This window comes from Phyllobates terribilis, unplaced genomic scaffold (genome assembly GCF_046119375.1).
Source record: "Phyllobates terribilis strain yellow unplaced genomic scaffold, ASM4611937v1 Scaffold_2__4_contigs__length_985480577, whole genome shotgun sequence".
NCBI lineage: Eukaryota > Metazoa > Chordata > Amphibia > Anura > Dendrobatidae > Phyllobates > Phyllobates terribilis.
Window position 1 is genome coordinate 96176614 of NW_027362762.1, and position 18062 is coordinate 96194675.

The following is an 18062-nucleotide window of genomic DNA, read 5'->3' on the forward strand; positions in this document are numbered from 1 at the left end:
ACTGCTAGAAAAAAATAACTTAAAAAAGTTCTTTATAGGAACAGCAAAGTGGATTTCGGGTGACATGAATAGGAAGAGTTTTTCAAGTGTTTTTGAAGTGATTTGAGGAGGATTTCAGAGTGGATCTGCTCCACTAAACTTCTCAAAAATTTCAACATTTATCGCTAATGTGTAGGCATACAGTGGCATCATTGCAACAGAAAAAAAAGTCCTCCCCCCACTGTATACCCTTGTATGTGGAATTCTTAGGTGCTGCAGGTATAGGCGCCACACAATGAATTCAATCACAGGTCATTTTAAGTTTCAGCCGTATTATTGCACTGACCTCATTCTCATTTTCCTTTTCGAGCAGAATTCCATCCTCATAGTCTTTTACTAGAGCTCGAGCTGTAAGGGTGTGCAGCATCTGGACACAAGGAGATCAATATAATGTTAGCTAAAATATTTAAAGGAAACGGTTGCCTTCGAGGCAAATTTTATTCTGATTCTTAAAAGCATGTATTTTGAGTTAATAATACATTTTACAACCACGCAAGCGGTAATCCGCAGACTTGAAATCTGTGTCTTCCATTACAAGGAATCTGTCACCAGGTTTTTGCCACCTAATCTGAAAGCAGCATAATGTAGGGGCAGACACACTGATTCTAGCGATGCGTCACTTACTGGGCTGCTTGCTATAGTTTTTATTAAATCACAGCTTTAGCAGCAGGAGATTATCACTAGATGACTAGTAAATCTGCTGCCATGTAGTCCTCTATATTCATGAGCTCTGTGTAACCCCGCCCCCAACACTGATTGGTAGCTTTCTGTGTACACTGCCAATCAGTGGTGTGGGCGGGGTTATACACAGCTCAGCATTCAGAGAACTGCTAGATCTGCAGCAGAGAAAACAGGGATTTTATCAAAACTGCAGCAAGCCTCCGCCTCTAGATTATGCAGCTCTCAGATGGGGTAGCAAAAACCTGCTGACAGATTCCCTTTCATGTTGATGTTTGATTTATACATTTGTCATGTTTCATTTTACATACACTGCATGCATTTCACAACGAAAAACAAAGCAACGGATTGCAAAATTGTGCTAATAATGTCCTTCCTTCCCTTCATTTTTTTTCTTTGGCAACTGTAACAATTCTGTACCTTTTCTATTGTTCAATAAAATGTTCTATTAAAAATGTTCTATCAAAAAATAGAAATATTTGCAATTGGGTTTCATTAAAAATGTTGCACCGTTTGGCTTTTTAGGCTGATTGTTTCCTTGTACATTAGTGGCTACAGAATGAGATTAAAGGGAACCTGTCATCAGGTTTTTAGGCCCCAACTTAGCTTTCTCTATGTAAAGTTCCTGTAATCTTGGTGAAGTCCATACCTTTGTATTATAAGTCAGTGCCAATGTTTTCTAACAATCGATAGGCCAATTTTCACAGCAAATAAGCTGCAAGTGCAGGGGGCTCGGTCTACACTTACAGCTCATTGGCCGCTCTCCCTCTTTCCCCACCTGCCGCCGGCCTCCATTCAGTGACTGATGGGTCACTCTTCACTGTTATCTGCTCAGTCGCCTGAGATCTTGCCCAAATGCCTTCATTCCCGGGGGTAGCACATATGGAGTATGGTTCTCATGATATTAGAGAGGAAGGTATAAAGCTGTGCCTGTGCCGCTGCCCCTGGGAATGGTGGAGCATGTGTGAGATCTCATGCGAGTGAGCAGATCACAGAGAAGAGCGACCTATCAGTCACTGTCAGGAGGCCGGCAGCAGGCGGGGAAAGAGGGAGAGCGGCTAGAGAGCTGTAAGGGCAGGCCAAGCCCCCTACACTTACATCTCATTAGCATGAAAATATGCAAATTGATTGATAGAAAACATTGAAACTGACTTATAAAACAAAAGGTATGGACTACATTACAGGGACTTTACATAGATGACATTAGTTTGGGGTCTAAAAATTTACTGACAGGTTCCCTTTAACGAAGAATCTGCGAGTGAGCTGGTTCTAATGGAGCATTTGTAACTCTTATCTGTCTTTTACTGAGCTCCTCTCCGCTGAGATATGATAACATCAAAGGAGGAGCTGAACTTTCATGTGATCATTAATCACCTGTTCAGAGCTCACTGAAAGACATAAAGAGTTACCAACGTCACATCAAAACAAGATCACTGATGGATTCTTAGTTAACTCATTCTGCAGCCAATAGAAGGCAAATGGTGCAAAATCTTTACTTAATCTCAATTGTAGACATTATTCTAAGCATAATATACATGCATTTAATTAAAAAGTAAAAAAAAAAATTCCCTTGAAGGTATCCAACTTTATAGGCTTTAAAATAATGTCAGCAAAAATACTTCATAGAAATATTTTCAAAGAAGAACAGATTACACAACTGTGAAAAAATGTGCCCCACACTGAATCACATTGTGTCTGAGAGTACAGGTCACACTTCATGGACTTAAGGTCCCCATACACATTAAGCTAACATCGGTCAAATCTGCTGGTTCGAAACGCATTACCTTTTCCCCCATGCAATATGGAATCTATTTTTAATGTATATCAATAAAGCATTATTTTTAAAGGAGCTGGAACCAACCCTTCTTAATTCTTTGAACCTGCCAATATCGGAGTCTAATACAGTGCATTGTGAAAGTATTTGGCCCCCTTGAACTTTTCTACCTTTTGCCACATTTCTGGCTTCAAACATAAAGATATATAATTCTAATTTTTGGGGAAGAATCAACAACAAGTGGGACACAATCGTGAAGTGTAACGAAATTTATTGGATATTTTAAACTTTTTTAACAAATTAAAAACTGAAAAGTGAGGCGTGCAATATTATTCAGCCCCCTTGAGTTAATACTTTGTAGCGCCACCTTTTGCTGCGATTACAGATGCAAGTCTCTTGGGGTATGTCTCTATCAGTTTTGCACATCGAGAGGCTGAAATTCTTGCCCATTCTTCCTTGCAAAACAGCTCGAGCTCATTGAGGTTGGATGGAGGGTGTTTGTGAACAGCAGTTTTCAGCTCTTTCCACAGATTCTCGATTGGATTCAGGTCTGGACTTTGACTTGGCCATTCTAACACATGGATACGTTTATTTTTGAACCATTCCATTGTAGATTTTGCTTTATGTTTGGGATCATTGTCTTGTTGGAAGATAAATCTCAGTCCCAGTCTCAGGTCCTTTGCAGACTCCCAACAGGTTTTCTTCCAGAATGGTCCTGTATTTGGCTCTGTCCATCTTCCCATCAATTTTAACCATCTTCCCTGTTCCTGCTGAAGAAAAGCACGCCCAAACCATGATGCTGCCACCACTATGTTTGACAGTGGGGATGGTGTTTTGAGGGTGATGAGCTGTGTTGCTTTTACGCCAAACATATCGTTTTGCATTGTGGCTAAAAAGTTTGATTTTGGTTTCATCTGACCAGAGCACCTTATTCCACATGTTAGGTGTGTCTCCCAGGTGGCTTGTGGCAAACTTCAAACGAGACTTTTTATGGATCTTTGAGAAATGGCTTTCTTCTTGCCACTCTTCCATAAAGGCCAGATTTGTGGAGTGTATGACTGATTGTTGTCCTATGGACAGACTCTCCCACCTCAGCTGTAGATCTCTGCAGTTCATCCAGAGTGATCATGGGCCTTTTGGCTGCATCTCTGATCAGTCTTCTCCTTGTTCGAGATGAAAGTTTAGAGGGACGGCCAGGTCTTGGTAGATTTGCAGTGCTCTGATACTCCTTCCATTTCAATATGATCGCTTGCACAGTGCTCCTTGAGATGTTTAAAATTTGGGAAACCTTTTTGTATCCAAATCCGGCTTTAAACTTCACCACAACAGTATCTCGGACCTGCCTGGTGTGTTCCTTGGTCTTCATGATGCTCTCTGCACTTGAAACAGAACCCTGAGACTATCACAGAGCAGGTGCATTTATACGGAGACTTGATTCCACACAGGTGGATCCTATTTATCATCACCAGTCATTTAGGACAACATTGGATCATTCAGAGATCCTCACTCAACTTCTGGAGTGAGTTTGCTGCACTGAAAGTAAAGAGGTCGAATAATATTGCACGCCCCACTTTTCAGTTTTTAATTTGTTAAAAAAGTTTAAAATATTCAATAAATTTCGTTCCACTTCACAATTGTGTCCCACTTGTTGTTGATTCTTCCCCAAAAAAAATAGAATTTTATATCTTTATGTTTGAATCCAGAAATGTGGCAAAAGGTAGAAAAGTTCAAGGGGGCCAAATACTTTCACAATGCACTGTATGTATGGATTCCTCCCAACTCTCCTGACAGATGTTGTCAGGGGATATAAGGATCTGGCATATCCGATGTTCTCCGCAAGATAAGCCACCTCCGGAGAAGCCTGCCAGCGACTCTCTCACAGAGAACACGATAAACGTTGGAAAATATTAACAGGGTCACAGCTTATATTCTGGATCCAAGGGGTAACATTTCTCCTTGTGGAGAGTGATATGTCAAGTCTTACATACCATGGTGAGGAGACTTTTAAGCCTTGTGCTCCTCTGGGAAATTAAATATGCAAATTGTCTCTTCAGAGTGGAAGAGGACTAGAACTCTAGTGCCACCTATTGGAAGTAGCAATCCTAAAAGTCAATATCGACCCTTTAACAAGCCTTGTTATATAACTTAGGATAAAAGCCAAACCAGAATCTCAATTTGCAGAGAAAGAGAAACATTACCCCTTGGATTCCAGTCAGACTCCTCTCACTCAGCCAAGCCAGATCTCACACTTTTGCACTGACGAGCACCCCAAAACACAGTGTCTGCACAGTGTCAGCTTTTATCTTAAGTTATATGGCAAGGCTTGTTAAAGGGTCGATATTGACTTTTAGGATTGCTACTTTCAATAGGTAGCACTAGAGTTCTCTCCTTTTCCTCTCTGAAGAGACAATTTGCATAGCTTATATTCTAAGGCAAAAAAACTTTATTAAGGACATAATGTCTATAATTGAAAAAATAAAAAGTAACATACTGTTCCAGTCGTCTTCTGCAGCTCAGTGGTAGAAACCATGTTCTCAAGCTCCTCATTATTAATTAATGCCTTTAGTGTTGCCTGCAGTTTGAAAAAAAGAAGAAAAATTGATTTGGATATTTAACACTTTGAATCCTTTGAAAACGATGAAGCAGAGTTCACAGCAAATTACTGGGCTATTAAGGGTTATATAAATTTATTTAATCGTATCTTAAAGCAGGTTTTTCAGATCCACTGTGAGAACCTTCTCTGCACACAAGGTGATACAGGAAAAGCTGACAGGCACCGTGTGTGAGCAGGAGAAGTAGGACTTTCTCTGAGTTTGGGTAGAAAGTCCTATCTATGATGTCCTCAGATAGTGCTTTAAGTGTTCTATGCTGCACTAACGACTTAAAAGAAAAAAAAAAGCAAACACAGTTCGTACTTGCCCAACCCAGGTCGAGCGCCGGCTTTCTACCTTTGCTCGGATCTCTTTGTTTGGGCCGAAGCAGTGACATCACGACTACAGTGCACATCATCACTGCAGGCAATCAGTGGGCTCTACAGCTCGTGCTGTCTACATCACTAGAGGCTTGAGTTCAGTGATTGGTGGCAGCGGTGATGTGCGCTGTATAGGTAACATCACAGCTGCAGCCAATACACAAAGCCCAGAGCAGCTGGACCCAGGAGAGGTGGGGAGGGAGAGTACTAATGGTGTTTGTTGTTTTACAAGAATGAAAACATTTTGGCAACCAGTGTTTTGAAAGTGGAAAATTCCTTTAACAGATATTGCTTTAAATCCTACTCCTGTTAGTTTCATAGAATCATAGAATGTTATAGTTGGAAGGGACCTCCAGGGTCATCGTGTCCAACCCCCTGCTCAATGCAGGATTCACTAAACCATCTCAAACACATGTCTGTCCAGCCTCTGTATGAAGACGTCCATTGAAGGAGAACTCACCACCTCTCGTGGCCGCCTGTTCCACTCATTAATCACCCTAACTGTCAAAAAGTTTTCTCTAATATCTAATCTGTATCTTCTCCCTTTCAGTTTCATTCCATTGCTTCCCGTGTTTCCATGTACAAATGAGAATGAGGATGATCCCCCTGCACTGTAGCAGCCCTTCAGATATTTGTAGACAGTTATTAAGTCTCCTCTTAGTCTTCTTTTTTGCAAGCTAAACATTTCCAGATCCTTTAACCGTTCCTTGTAGGATATAGTTTGCAATCTGCTCACCATCCTGATAGCTCTTCTCTGAACTTGCTCCGATTTTTCAATGTATTTTTAAAATGTGGTACCGAGAACTGGACACAGTATTCCAGATGAGGTCTGACCAAGGAGGAGTAGAGGGGGATAATTACTTCACGTGATCTAGACTCTATACTTCTCTTAATACATCCCATTTATTTGTATTCCCAAGTCTTTTTCACACGTGCTGTTGCTTAGTTCTGTTCCCCCCATTCTGTAGCTGTCATTTTTGTTTTTCTAGCCCAGATGTAGAATCTCGCATTTCTCTCTGTTAAATACCATTGTATTAGTTGCTGCCCATTGTTCAAGCTTATCTAGATCCTTCTGAATCGTTTCTCTGCCTTCTTTAGTGTTAGCTATCCCTCCTAGCTTTGCATTGTCTGCAATTAGATCGTTTATAAAAACATTGAACAATGCTTTGTTGTTTACGGGAGTGGTGCAGAAGAAGCCGCCAAGACCTGTCTTGGACTAGCCATCCGAGACATATAGTACCCAGTCGACTTTTCAAAGTGTGTGTTCTCTGAAACGCCGCAGTATTTCAGAGTGAAACATATACGACAATACCACAGCCGGTGTCCGATTTATGAATCTCATGTCTGGTTCTCACTAAAATTCCCATAATCCCCTATCCAATAGATGGAGTCAAAAGGCGTGTTGTTACCAGTATGTGTCTACATACCTTTTGTTTAGCTATATAGGAAAGAGCAGTGGACTGCGCTTTCTTATCAACGTGGTAAACATTTTTTGCAATTGGTCCCGATCATGGACAGATGCCTCAGAATCCATCCAGACTGTGGCCAAGGTCGGCCATATATCTCCTGAATGTATGCAACCAACATTGGCCAGAAAGGCAGAGTGTCCCTCAGCCTGTTGACCTAGGTTTTCATGCTTCTACACACAGAAAACTTAAAAAAAATTCCATAATGTGAAAAGTTTATGTTTAAATTTATGATAGAACTACACAGTAAGTGGAAGAGACTCCTCACTTGGGTTACGATAACATTGCTTGTATGTGCATTGGATCTTCATATTTTACCTATTGACCAGGAGGTCCTCCACTTAACACCAAAACTACTTGGAGTGCTGATCCAATTTCATCGTTAATCTATATATATTAAGTGGCCCAAGTGTGTACATTTTTCTACTGTGAATTCTACAATATAAAACATTCAGGGGTTCTCTGATCCCACGAGATTTGCCCCCAGAATTGTATTACGTTTACAACCCTGATTGGTTTTAGAGATACAATAAAAAAAGAAAACCGGAACCCTCCAGGGTCATCCTGGGCCTTTTATTTGAAGTGTCAAGCTTGATAAAGACCTTTGTGGCTGAAACGTTGCATGAAAAAACACTTTGGATGAAGCTTGGGTGTTCCAGTTTTCCTTATTGGATCTGAAGTGTGTCTTTCAACAGTGATGCACATATTGAAGATATGTGTCTGGAGAGCCTGAGGCTTCTTTTTCTTCTAATGGATTTGGAAATGGTCAGGGTACTAAGTGTGCAACTTTCATCTTTTCATTAATCATGAGGATCGTGCTGCGAGAACTGCATGATGAGAACTGCACAAGGTCCTTGGCTATGTGCACACAGTTTTTCAAAGAGTTTTTGAAGCATAAACTGTGTGGAAACTCGTCAAAATCTCAAAACTTTGAGTTTGTGTCCAGTTTCTGCTCTAAAAACTCAACAGAAAGTCTCCATGTGCACATGGCTTTACTATGATTTGGCAGGAATTTGCGATACAACCTGACCAGGTTGGATAGTGCTGCCGCATGCATAGGTCCCCGTACCGTGCCACCACTGCACCATAAAATACACACCTGAGTGCAATAAAATACACACCTGAGTGCAATGCGGCACAAAGCCATACACAAAGAGACTATTATCAGAGAATAAAGCTTGTATGTTTGCAGGAGCTTGCAGGAGCTCGGAAGGGTTCTCATTAAACTGCCTCCATTTCACTGAGACGGCCGTACAAGCTGAGGAGTCTAACTGATTACTTTGTTTCTCCATCTGCAAGAGAAAATATATAAAGCAGAAACTTAGTTATAATGGTGAAAGCGGATGGTCAAATATTCCTCTTTTTTTATTACAATTTTGGATCTGATGTAGGGGAACATTGAGGGACACTGATACAAACTAATAAAAGGGAGAAGTGAAGGAATCGCTGCCAGGGAAAACCAAATTTAAGGCGTAGTCACTAGTGATGAGCGAGTATGTTCTGTTAACCCTTTCGACGAACATGCTCGCATGCTCACCGAGTATCTTCATCGTGCTCGGGTGTTATGTTTGAGTCACTCCGTGTGCATGCTTTGTGACTGTTTGACAGCTTTAATACATGTGAGAAATGTCTAAGAAACAGGCATTCCTCTCATGTATTAAAGCTGCCAAACAGCCACAAATCATGCACACAGAGTGACTCAAACATAACACCCGAGCACGCTGAAGATACTCTGAAAACACCCGAGCATGCTCATAAATCTCGAGTAACGAGCATGCTTGCTCATAACTAGTAGTCATGTCTCCGTGAAGGGAAGCTTTTCCTGAGGAGACTAGTAGTATCAATATCTGCTCCAAATTGATGTTTAAGGTTATATGCAAATTTAATGCACTGTGGGCGGACTGGAGCACCATCCGTCAGTCAATCTGGCTGTAAACCAACCATTATAGCAACCTTCCTACTCTCCCGCTTTAACTTTGCCTACAGAAAAGAAGCCGCTACTCCACCCACTCCATGAGCCGGGAGAGAACTGTTGGCCAGATGGCAGCTATCAAAGATGTCATTTGACTTATACAGAGCCATCATATTCCAAACTTTACAGACATCATCATCGTTATCCCCACTGGGGCTCACAATCTACATTCCCTATCAGTATGTCTTTGGAGTGTGGGAGGAAACTGGAGAACCCGGAGGAAACCCACACAAACACGGGGAGAACATACAAATTCCTTGCAGATGTTGTCCTTGGTGGGATTTGAACCCAGGATCCCAGCTGCAAGGCTGCAGTGCTAACCACTGAGCCACCGTGCTTACCCATTGTTTCCGTACCAGTGGTTCAGGAGTTACATGCTTCTCTTAGGTACCCTGCATGTGGCACCCAATATATAGATGAAGATCACCCAAATGACATTTGAGCAATAATTCAGTATGTAATATCTTTGTTAGAACTCGCTCACACAAGCGTCTAACACGGCCGAGTGCTATGCGATAAAACAATCTGCATCCGAGAATAGGATCGCACTCACCCATACAAGTCTATGGGTGCGTGCAAAACATTAGTAGACTGCACTCGGATGTCATCTGATTGCAGTGCGATTACAGTGGATGCTGGCAATGGAGGAGATATTACTTTTTCCGTCTCCTCTGCACCTGTGATATGATTCTCTCATGTAAAAGGATCGGAGCACAGTAGCATGATACTCGGCTGGCGCTAGCTGCAAAGTTTGAGCCCAGTGGCATCGATACTATACTCTAATGTGACCCCGGCCTTACACGTATGGGCACCTTTGAAAAAAAATTACCTGAAAGAGTTCAAATCCTTAGTACAATTTATTAAGAGAAAAATGACAATTACCTTTTGGGTGCATTATTAAAAACTAAATATTAATATGTAGCAGCCCTGCACAGTGGATTATAAAATCAGAAAAAAATGCTCAATGGTTTAAAACCCTTAGATAGATATAAATTAGGCCGTGCTAACATTGTACGCGCTCCCCCAATTTAACAGCGTAGTATCAGGAACAGTAATGTCACAGGACTCGCTCTCCAGCAGAACCAGACTTTGCCAGATACTCAAACTTTATCATATGTGTGATTAAAATGCAGGAATGCATACGGGTGCTGACAATATCGAGGATAGCACTTGCCATATTATAAAAACAAAGTATTTATTCTATTCCAACAAACATTCTAATACAACGCATTTCGGAAACGATTAGGCGAAGAAAGAGCCAGATCAGATCCAAAACGCGTTGTATTGGAATAAAAAAAATAAAATGTTTCAATAAAATAAATAAATAAATAAAAGTGCCATCCTCAATGTTGGCGTTGCCCGAATGCATTGCTGCCTTTTGAAGTGCACACCCAGAGTAGCATAGCGGAATAGGGCACATTTGTTTCAAACAAAGCAGAATGACAAAAAAAATGACGTCTTACCTGATCTTTCCATCTGCTCTTCGATTTATCAGCAAAATATTCAAAGGTTCCAGACCCGTACTGTGCAAAACAGCGGAGCATGTGCTTGTTTGCCGTTGTCCTGAAGCAAAGTAACACATCCGCTCGGGTTAGATTGTGTCTTGTGTGCAATGTGATCATACAGCATAGTCCAGATTTTTTATTAACAACTCCACTGTCAGTGTGCACGAGCAGCGCCGCGGTGAGGGTTCAGGCAGCGCTCGCTCTGGTCAAGAGAGAGCTGTCAATCACAGACAAGGGAACTGCTCAGTATGTAAATTAAGGGGGCATAAAGATCTTGGCCAAGCCAAAGCTACACCAAAGCCCCCTAATAGTCACATACAGTCCAAAAAAGACAAATGTTCATCAAGTTCAACCGAGGCATAGGGAAGGGTAAAAGGAAAGGGTACAACCATAACAACTGAACCAGTCCACTACGAAAGAGTTCATCTTTCCCTCCTGATCCCAACTGTCGATCCACTGGACTAAACATTCAGAAAAGCTTTACACATTTTACATAATTAATTTATTTATCATAGTGAAAAAAAGAGTAGAAGTAGCACTCACCGGTTCTGCAAACTTCCAAGTCTTAAAAAATTATTTGCAGGGAGGGATGTGGCACAGTGAACGGACGACGGCCGTTTTGCGCGGTGTGCGCTTCAACGGGTCTTGGAGACTTTTTTAAAAACAGTTTATTTAAAGACATCAAATTGTGGAATTTATTATTATTCCAAGATCTATTGATTAAAATAAACTTTTGTTTGCGGGAAAACCCCTTTAAGTCATATAGCTAGATTTCCACTATTCTTCAGAAAGGCCAACAAAAAAACATTTGATTTTCACATATAACAACAGGTTATGGTATAAATCATTAAGTATTACGGCTTACCCTACACCACCAGTGAACAGCTGAATGTCATTCTTATGTTTGCTTAGAATCTGAAATACCAAGTTTTCATTTTGGACATGTCCATCACTGATCAGGAAAACTTTCTGACGTCCCATTTTAGGAGTGAGCAGACACAAGCAGTGCAGAACCTTCCAGAACTCCGTGCTACCCATGGTGGGCTTTGCTTTCTATGAATGGATAAAAACCTTACAGTAAATCAAGGCAAAATACATGCAAAGACCACAGTAAAATCAGAAAACAATGACAAAATACAACATGTGCACATATATTTCAAGAAAAAAAAAAGAAGTTGAGTTCGAGAAAGAAAACAACGAAGCTCCTTACTTTTATAAATGTCTCCATATCTGCATCATCTCCACGGTTTAGCTTTGGAAAGATATAAAACCCTTCAGAACCTGCCAAAATAATATGTACACTTAGATTTTCTCTATGGATATTCATTATGGTGTATTATGTAAAAAAAAATAAATAACCTTTGTGAATCATTTAGTGAATACAATGATCGGTACCAAAATGCTGTTTTTGTACATTAACGGGCTAATTGTTATAGAGTCATTTAAATGGAATCTGTCAGCAGTTTTTTTGCTTTGGAATCTGACTGCAGCATGATGTAGGGGCAGAGACCCTGATTCCAGCGATGTATCACTTAGTTTTCTGGGTGCAGCAGTTGTGATAAAATCACAGTTTTCTCTGCTGCAGATCTAGCAGAGCTTAGAATGCTGAGCCCTGTATAACCCCGCCCACATCACTGATTGGCAGCTTTCTATGTACATTATATAGTGACAGACAGCTGCTAATCAGTGGTGATGGTGGGGTTGTATATAAATGATTGGCCCCGTCATGGAGCACCAAGCTGCGGGACTTAGTTTGAACAGTCATTCTGTGAGTCCCTTTAATGTCTGAAGTGACGCTTCTATTTTCAGTCAAAAAGTTTTATTTCCAATTTAATGATCCCAAAATGGATCCAAAGATGGAACTAACTACTGAACATGTGAATAGAGCCTAAGATATTTGCAGTGTAAGTCACAGAAGGTAAATATAGGTTTCTCTATAGACTTACTTGACCCAAAAAGGACAATGTTCAAATATCTGCAGCTCAGAGAACGAAGCGCGAGCAGTGCGACCTGTTTAGCACTCTGAAAACAGGACTCCATGGAGTTTGAACAGTCGAGGCATATCGTCAGAAATACATCATCACAACAGTATGGAATTTCAGGTTGAAAAATCAGCATGCAGGCCTATAAGAAAGCATAGAGTAATCAGTGTAAGCCGAGACTTTCACGTAGCTCTGTAAAATGGAAAGAAAGCAAATATCTGTCCTGAGACAAAAAAAAAAAAATGAAGCATTTGATTTGTTTTTATATTAGGACAGCCAAGTCACAAGGAAATGTCTAAGTCTGTGTAAAAGAGCCAGTTAAGACTGGGTTAATTCCTAGCACTGCAGGTCTTAATTAGATTCACCTGGCTAGCTATGTCTAGAGGACCAGGCTGGGTGTTCACTTGTCAGTCAGCTGGGGAGCTGAGCAGTCTGTGATGTTAGAGATGAAAATAGTCCAATTAATGGTGGACAGTCTACCAGAGCATGAGAAGTGTTGGAGCTGGTGAGTAATCACCGAATGTGAAGCACACTGAGCTTGGTGTGGAACCTGATCTGGTGCCTGGGAAAGACTCTAGCATTGCTTGGCCTGCAGTGAGAGAAGGACTGAATTCTGAATGGGTGAGCCCGCTCTGGTCATCACCTCAATGCCTGTGTGAACGTTAACGGCTATCAGCAGGCGTAAATCCCTACATCTACAAAACAGAAATGATGTATTTGGAAGGCAACAAGTACTCCAGCTCACTAATCTTGCAATATAGTCCTCATACAGGAGCACCGCACATGAGCTTGTCAGACAATAATGACGAAAGGATATCCGGCACCATGTAAGTGGGCTAAAATTTTCAAATTTCTTTCAGGAACATAAATATAGCCCGGACAGCTTAGTCAGCAAAAAACAAAGCGTTTCAACCAGAACACTTATTCGTGGTTAACATTGTGAGCAATTGGAACATTATATACATAAATACAAATGGCCCCTCCCATGATAAAGGCTGGATCAATCACTACAGTGACCACACTAATAACTGTTAAAATTTTAATTATTGTGGTCATTGTAATGATTGATACAACCTTTTTGGTGGGACGGATTATTTGTAGCCAGGATCATATTCCTCTCCAGCCGCTACACCGATGCCTCTACCCTGTGCCAGTCATTGCACTGGTTGCCCATCTGCTATAGAGTGCAATATAAACTTATCACTCTCACCCACAAAGCTCTCTACGGTTCAGCACCCGCCTACATCTCCTCCACTAATAACCTAAAACTAACATCCTCAAGAATCCGAACCTCCAACTCCCGTCTCCAAGACTTCTCGCGAGCTGCGCCAATTCTCTGGAATGCACTACCCCGGAAAATTAGATTAATTCCCAATACCAACAGCTTTAAGCGTGCCCTACAAACACAAATCTTTAGACCGGCCTATCACTTTATCTCACTTATGTACGGTAACTATTCCCTTTTTGCCCTTCCAAAATTTTCTTCCAAATCAGCATCTGTTCACACACCCTCCATGCACTTAATAGCCCTCTGTATCTGTACTTGTACACACACTGGCTGGTGACCAGTTTATTATATTGATGGCTGGACCATACAATACAAGCACTTTTTACCCTTCACCTTTCGTGTGTTCCCTATTTCCTTGTTGATTGTAAGCTTGCGAGTAAAGGCCCCGTCACACTAAGCGATATCGCTAGCGAGATCGCTGCTGTGTCACGGTTTTGGTGACTCACCAGCGACCTCACCAGCGATGTCGCTATGTGTGACACTTTGCAACGATCAGGCCCCTGCTGTGAGGTCGCTGATCGTTGCAAAGTGTCCTGGACCATTTTTTGGTCGTTGGCCTCCCGCTGGCCAGCACACATCGCTGTGTGTGACCAGCGGGACCAACGATCTGGCTGGTAACCATGGTAAACATCGGGTTACTAGGGGCACGCGCGCACTTAGTAACCCGCTGTTTACCATAGATACCACTCTGCTACTGTGAGCGGAGGCTCCAGCGCACGGTAGCAGAGTGGTATCCATGGTAAACAGCGGGTTACTAGGGGCACACGCGCACTTAGTAACCCGATGTTTACCATAGTTACCAGCCTGCTCCTGCTTGCAGCAGGCTGGTAACGGGAGCAGGACATCGTGGAACGATTCTTTCCACGATATCGTTGCTCCCCTGATCGCTGGTGAGCCTGCCTGTTTGACAGCTCACCAGCGATGTATTAGCGATGCAGCAACGATCCCTGACAGGTCGTATCGTTGTCGGGATCGCTGCTGCATCGCTTAGTGTGACGGGGCCTTAAGACTCTGACTCCTCTTGGTATCTGTTGAATGTGTTTATTCTGTGATGTCGTTATTGTCTGTACAAATCCCCTCTGTAATGTAAAGTGCTGCAGAATATGCTGGTGCTATAGAAATAAAATTATTATTACTATTATTTGTATAAAAAAAATATATAATGTTCCTGAAGTTAACCATGGCTAAGACCTTCTGGTCAAAACGCGTTGTTTCTTGTTGACTAAGCTGTCCTGTCTATATTTATGTTCCTAAAATAAATGTGAAGATTTTAGCCCACTTACCAGATATCCTTTGATAGAAATTGTGTTGTTTTTTTGTTTTTTTATATTGCAAATATTTATTTTGTATTTTTAAAAGCCTTGGTGCCGCTATATTAGAGAAACATCCTTCTTACATTGTATAGCCAGAGAAGCAGGGAGTTTGCTCTATGGCAGCTAAAATGAACAACTTTTTGTTTATAAAGAAATGTCTACAGACGATCACTAATGATACATTTACAAGTGCAAAAATCTGAATAATTTTCTTCCTAGAAGACTAAAATTGGTATTTGTAAGTTTCCAGTGGATCTAAATAGGCATTCACCCTGCTAAAGAGAGTTGTAAAAACGCTCATTTCACAATTATCTTGCCGTGTAAACAGGTTGCCGATCACAGATGAACGAGTAAAACATGGTTGTTGTGTGTAAAGAGGTTTCTGAATGACAACTCCATTATAGGGAATAGAACAGTTTTATTCTAATCTGATTACAACAGATAAGAAAGTGAAGAACATCTGTTGGTGTAAATGGCTCAAGCCCCCACTTTAGTTAGCTGTTGGGTGAATGATGGTTTGGCAGTCATCTGTCACGCAAGGTGTGGGAAAGACTTAGTGCAACACAAAGGGAAGAGGGAAAGGGAGCCTAGACTCTAGGGAAAGAGGGGGAATTGGAGACCTACTAGGTTGATCTAGCGCCACCATGTCTCCCCTAACGTCCCTGTATTGGCTCTTCACCAATTGCCGCACGCATGCCTCGCCCAGTCTTTCCCTGGCGTTTGGCTCAGGCTAGGGAAGGGAGGAGATAAGCACTAGTCGATCTCCACTAAACACTATAGACAACAAGGAAGGACAAACAGGGGGAAATAGCTTAGCTTTAGACAACTCCAGACAAATGCGCACATGGCCTCAAGCTCCAGAGAGGACAAAGTACTGCTCTTCCTAAAGCCTTCACAAGTAGTAATGAATATCGCCGGCACCTCCCTCTGATACACAGCAGGTATTTATACACCCAGACCAGGGAGTTACTTAGCCAAAGGAAGGTAGCCGCTGGGTCCTAGAAGCAGTCTCTAAGAAGATGTCTGTAATGCCAAACAGAGATCTCCTGCAGCCAACTGCAGGGCGACTGTCTGTCACTTCTGACACAACCGTGACACCATCTCACCAGCCTCTACCATTCAGAGGACTCACTCTGCCGATTAGTTTCGGTGTTCTCCATGAGAGACAAACTCCTTTGGTGATGGCTTGTGTCTCAGAGAACAAAAGGATAAGCAGTTTAAAATCGGACCATCTGTCGGGGGGAGAAGAGACCGGGGGCTCAATACACATTAGACTGTAGACCAACCGGTCGATATCAGCGGGTTTAGGCGACCTTGATCTAATGTTTTTGAAGGGCTGATTAGACTCATGATAGTAATAAAGTACTGCCCTCTACTCAGAGACCAGGGAGTGATTTCTCCATGTCTTTCATTGCCGGCATCCACGATAATCGCACTGAACTCGGATGACATCCAAGTGCAGTCTGATGTTTCACACACACAGATCTTGGCGTAACTAATAGGCTGTAAGCCGGATACTGTGCACTACCCTAGTGTGAACAGCACCCTATACAATCCTTTTATTGTGCAATTTAAATACTAAGCAGTCACCCCCTCCATGAAATGGTAGGTTGTGAGTGGTTGTCTCATCAGTATTTTGCACCTGTGTAGCCGCCATCTTTATGTGGGTCTGCTGCATCCTGGTAGTGCATTTGGCTTTGAAGATCTGGTCAGGTAAACACTGCTGCCCTTTTTTGCTGTTTTTTCTTGAATTTTTGGGGGAATTTTAATTCTTCTTAGTGTGGCTTTAGTGTTTCACACACACCCACAGACTTGTATGGGTGCGTGCGGTCCGATAATCGGATGTAATCGCAGCATACTCTGACTGTTTTCTCATGCTGAATCGGCACAAGAAAATGATGGCAGATCCGAGTGCCCCATAGTATAACACGGGGCCGAGTCCTATCGAACAGAACATCAGATAGCATAAGGCCGTGTTATACACTAGTGTGAACGAGCCCTTAGTGATGCGTTCCTGTCTTATCTGAGCCTTGAGCAATACAATAGAGCCATCATTGGTTTTCCTGCCCTGTACTGACCCTACACAGCAGAGCTGACCAGTGAACTGCAAAAAATCAGGGAGCTAGAGCGGACCTGACTGTGCCAGGTCTAATGGGAAAATTGCGATATTTCAAGGGTCTTCAAACTAGATTAAAAATAGAAAGCAGCAAAACACAAAAAAATGCTAAAAAAAAATGGTATGCAATGATTCACACCGCCACAGATCGACAACATTAAATTACACATTGGTGCTCGTGAACACGTCAATCTGTAGTTAAAGAGAACCTGACATCTGATTCCTGCTGCCCAACACACCAAAATCATTATTAATTTACTTAAGTGTAGATTTTCTGCATCTAATGCACGTCTACGGGGAAAATCTACACATAAAACTCAGCGTATCTGCAAGAGAAATTGACATGTTGCGGATTTGAAACACGCACCGCAGGTCAGTTTACGCTAAGTAAGAAAGAAGCACACGGGGCAGGAGATTTCTATAAATCCCATCCACTTTACTGGAACTAGAAGACATTGAGTTTTTGACGCAGCACCAAAAACTCATAGTGGGAATGTAGCTTTAGAAGACCTTGCAGGAACTATAGGGAGATACAAGACTAGTCTGGTGGCGCCCCAGGCTCCTTTCAGCATTGCCCCAGGTGATTGACAGGTCTCTCACTATGGAACAGACTTGTCAATCACCTCTAGCATCTTTAGGAAGAGTCGGCCAGGACGGTGCCAGACTAGTCTAATCCCCAGCCGAAGCTTCTACCTGTATTTTCTCTGAAACTTTGGAGTGTTTCAGAGAAAAATATGCTTGTCTGCAATCGTGCAGCCGGTCTCTGATTCATGCTACCCGTGGTTTGGGCAGCATAAATCAGATGACAGATTCCCTTTAATCTGCAACAGAAATTTGAGTTTAAGATGCAAATTTTCACAAAAATTTACAGGATATTCCAATCTTTGCCAATATATAATTTTCTGATTATGCATTTCTTTCTCTGCCCCGAATGCCTCCAATTGGTATTTTACTTTTA

The 18062-nt window shown here is 41.9% G+C and overlaps 1 protein-coding gene across 11 annotated transcripts in view; it reads right to left on the reverse strand.

Moving 5' to 3' along the window:
- PARP4 (poly(ADP-ribose) polymerase family member 4) overlaps positions 1-18062 on the reverse strand; it is a 275659-nt gene that overhangs the window by 210934 nt on the left and 46663 nt on the right. For all 11 annotated transcript variants that reach the window (XM_073662418.1, XM_073662419.1, XM_073662416.1 and 8 more), the window contains exons 22-28: positions 12352-12529; positions 11616-11686; positions 11271-11458; positions 10364-10463; positions 8050-8220; positions 4983-5063; positions 326-406 (exon numbers count right to left, since the gene is read on the reverse strand). In XM_073662418.1, coding sequence (XP_073518519.1) covers positions 326-406; positions 4983-5063; positions 8050-8220; positions 10364-10463; positions 11271-11458; positions 11616-11686; positions 12352-12529 — 870 coding nt within the window. The remainder of the gene's footprint in view (positions 1-325; positions 407-4982; positions 5064-8049; positions 8221-10363; positions 10464-11270; positions 11459-11615; positions 11687-12351; positions 12530-18062) is intronic.